This window comes from Diceros bicornis, chromosome 27 (genome assembly GCF_020826845.1).
Source record: "Diceros bicornis minor isolate mBicDic1 chromosome 27, mDicBic1.mat.cur, whole genome shotgun sequence".
NCBI lineage: Eukaryota > Metazoa > Chordata > Mammalia > Perissodactyla > Rhinocerotidae > Diceros > Diceros bicornis.
The window spans coordinates 34,763,507-34,766,849 of record NC_080766.1 but is presented as its reverse complement, the minus strand read 5'-3'; the positions used below and the strand labels follow the sequence as shown (position 1 = coordinate 34,766,849).

At 41.8% G+C, this 3,343-nt stretch overlaps 1 protein-coding gene across 1 annotated transcript; it reads right to left on the bottom strand.

The window, feature by feature from the left end:
- Window positions 1–503: 503 nt before the first annotated feature.
- On the bottom strand, window positions 504–949 carry KCNE2 (potassium voltage-gated channel subfamily E regulatory subunit 2). Its single transcript, XM_058523400.1, has one exon. The coding sequence runs from the start codon at window positions 947–949 to the stop codon at window positions 578–580; it is 372 nt and encodes a 123-aa protein (XP_058379383.1). The 3' UTR covers window positions 504–577.
- Between the last annotated feature and the right edge of the window lie 2,394 nt (window positions 950–3,343).

Sequence of the window (3,343 nt, the reverse complement as noted above, 5' to 3'; positions counted from 1 at the left end):
TCAGACTTCCAAATAAGCTAAATGCCGGAAAAACAATACATGTAAAGTAACCCCAGGATCCTATTCATTCGTCACTTCAAATTCTACATTCATGAATCAGTAAATAAATGCTCCTATGTCAATCCAGTAGCAAGTGATAGATTTTTGAACCTCAGCTTCTGGGTAATACATCTGGGTTATTTATAAATTGAATTAGTCACATACAAAATAATGTTTCGTGAGAAAGAACATTCAAAGATTGGTTAATCTCTCCTTTGTGCCCTCACTGCGACTGCACAGGCACTTTACTTAAATTGGGCTTTATTTTCACTACTGACATTGATTAAAATGACATTTACATTGCACAGAAAGTAAAAGAGGTCTTCAGCATGAAATATTGCTCGGATGAGAAGCATAAATCACTGAGATTGAAATGTCACCTGTCTTAGTTGGCCAACCACATGCTCTCCACGAAAATTCTCAACAGAGAGCGAGGAACTTAATGTCTTCTAAGCAATGACAATTCGAATTTGCTCCGTGGCACTGGCATCTCTTCATATCTGGAGGTCAGAGGTTGGCTTTATGGCTTTCTCGCTTGTCAAGGAGACATTTGGAACTCTGTTGCGCCCATGTTCTTGTGGATGGTGGCCTTTGGTTCTTCTAGATTCAAAATTTGACTCCTGTATTTCTCTTGCCAATCCTCTACGATGTACTGGTGGTAGGGGTCGTTGGAGTGTTCTCGCCTCTTGGATTTCACCGTGCTCACCAGGATGGCTACAATGATGAAAGAGAACATGCCAATCATCACCATAAGGTACAAGATGACATAGTAGAAATTCTCAGCGTCAACTTTGGCTTGCAGGGCTTCTTCCTCAGCTGTCGTGTTCCTGCGCCAATTGTTCATATAAGTAATGAAAATCCTTTTGAAGACATCTTCCAGTGTCTGAGTCAGATTGGATAAAGTAGGCATATTTCCCTCCTGCTGCAATTTAAATCATAAAATAGATGAACAAGGTTAAGAAAACTGATCTTTTCTGCAATTGGCTTCCTTAAAGGATGGAGGGAGGGGCATGCGAGCGGGAAAGTAATATTTTTTCTTCTTAACATGGCTGGTGATTGACTGAATGCGTAGTTTGTTATTCTTTAAACTTTTCATGTGCATTTTTTGCATGCATGATATTTTACAATAAAACTTTAATGGAGGACATAAAAGTACATATAGTATGACGCAATTTGTATATATAAATAAATGTGTACATGCATATGAAAATGGAAAAAAGACTGGAAATAAATAGTTCAAAAGATTAACAGTGAGAGGTATGCTTAAAGAAAATTCTTTTTCTTCTTTATACTTTTCTCAAGTTCCAAATTTTCATCACTAATCTTACATTACTTTGTTTTTGAATAGATCAGTAACCTCACAACAGCTAGCACAATGCCTCATTCATAACAGGCATTCAAGGAACATCAGCTGAATGAAGCAGTGTATGTCCCATGTTTTTAGAGAATTATGGGGTAGAAGATTGCACGGGGTGTTGACAGACTTTGCAATTTGTTTCATCTCCTATGTGTAGGCAGTGCTTTTTCCAGGTATCCCAAAGAGATGAGTATGTACATCCATATTTGAAGAAAGTATTTTAGTTAAGTGATACAAAGAAACAACCTGAGAGATCATTCATATTCCTCAAATCCAGCTCTCATCTCTATCCTCATTATCACTACCCAGCCACCACATCTCTCACTGGAATGATACAATGCAATGCCACACAGCTTTCCCCAAAACCATCTCCTTGGGGTCACATCTGCCCCTCGCTGCCCTGCACAGCCATCAATGTGCTCTTTTTATGACAGAAATAGGGCGGGATCATTCCCTTGCTTTTAAAACAATGCAATATCTTCCTGTTGTTCATAAAATAAAGTCCTAATTTCTTATCGGGGTGTACCTGGCCTGGCCTGAGGTGGCCCCTGAGCACCTCTCCATTTACCCCACCCTCATGCCAGTCTGGTCATACTGGCCTTCCTTCCTCCGAGTCAATAAATGTTCTGCTTCGGGACATTTGCACGTTCTATTCCTCCAACCTGGAATGCTTCTGCCCTTCTCTACCTTCTGCTACCTCCTCCCCCTTACAGTCCCAGCTTAACTGTCACTTCTGAGAAAACTTTCCCGTCCCTGCTCTCAGTCACTTCCCACCACTGCCCCCACCACCACCACCACTTTTCTCCAATAGCATCTTATTATTTTTCCTCAAAGCACTCTTCACAATATGTGGTAACTGTGCAAATATATCACTGGTGTGTGTCTGTGTGATTATTGGCTTCTGGTATCATCTTTCCTTCTCGATTGTCATCTCCACGAGGACAGGGCTCACGTCACCTTTGTCTACCTTGTCATAGCCCATGTCTGGCACAGAACCTGACACACAGTAGGCACACGATGAATGTCTGATGAATAAATTAACGTGCCAGGCACAAGCTAGGCATTGGAAATGCAGAGACGATGAATATGAGCGTTCTGTTTGTGGAAGCTCAGTGTAGTGGGAGAGACACAAACAAATGACAACGCAAAGTGCCGAGACTTGTAACAGGTACGAATGAAGTGATAAGGGAGCTCAGAGAACACAGCTGAACGTGGTTCATAGATGGGCATGTAAGTGTAAACAGAACCAGAAGGACTATAGGCAAGAAGGAAACCTGTGATTGGCTGGGACCTGCAGTCGCCCCAGTTGATAAAAGCCCAAATGACCAAACCACGGGTTTGCCTAATACCGTTCTGAAAGCAATGTCTCCTCTCTTTAACGTGTATCTTCCTTTCCTCCTATGAAAAGAGATGTTTCAGATCTCCCCACCTGGGAAATGGACATAAACAAACTTCCAGGTTTCTCCTCAGAACATGCTTTCCCCACACTTGCCTCATTTGGAATTACTGTGACTAAGATAATATGTGTTTCTTGATCTGTTTTAAGTTCTATTATTCAAAGAACGCAGAGATCTTCCTCTCCCTCTCCACTCTATGCAAAGCCTAGTGGGTTGAAAAGAAATTTAACAAATAGATGATTGCCCCAAAGCACATGTCACGCACATTTTCCAAGCAATGTAACAGAGCAGGGCTTTTTCCCCCTTAAAATAATGCAGTTCACTGAAAGAGCATAGCTAAGCTGGCTTTAATCCTACTCGAGACTTCACCACTGGCTCCTAACCCTTGGAAAGACAAGGTCTACTCATTTTCGGGGAGTTCACACTTATTTCATCAATCAAAATACAACCACCCCTACCCTCTGTACTGTGTCAGGGCTGGTCTTACAGATGTGATGGGGCAGGATGACTTCATCTGTGAGTGTTCCCACCCTCCGTGTTGGCCAACCCT

Excerpts from the sequence above, each read along its gene's own strand:
- KCNE2 (XM_058523400.1), bottom strand. The coding sequence starts at position 949 with ATGCCTACTTTATCCAATCTGACTCAGACACTGGAAGATGTCTTCAAA.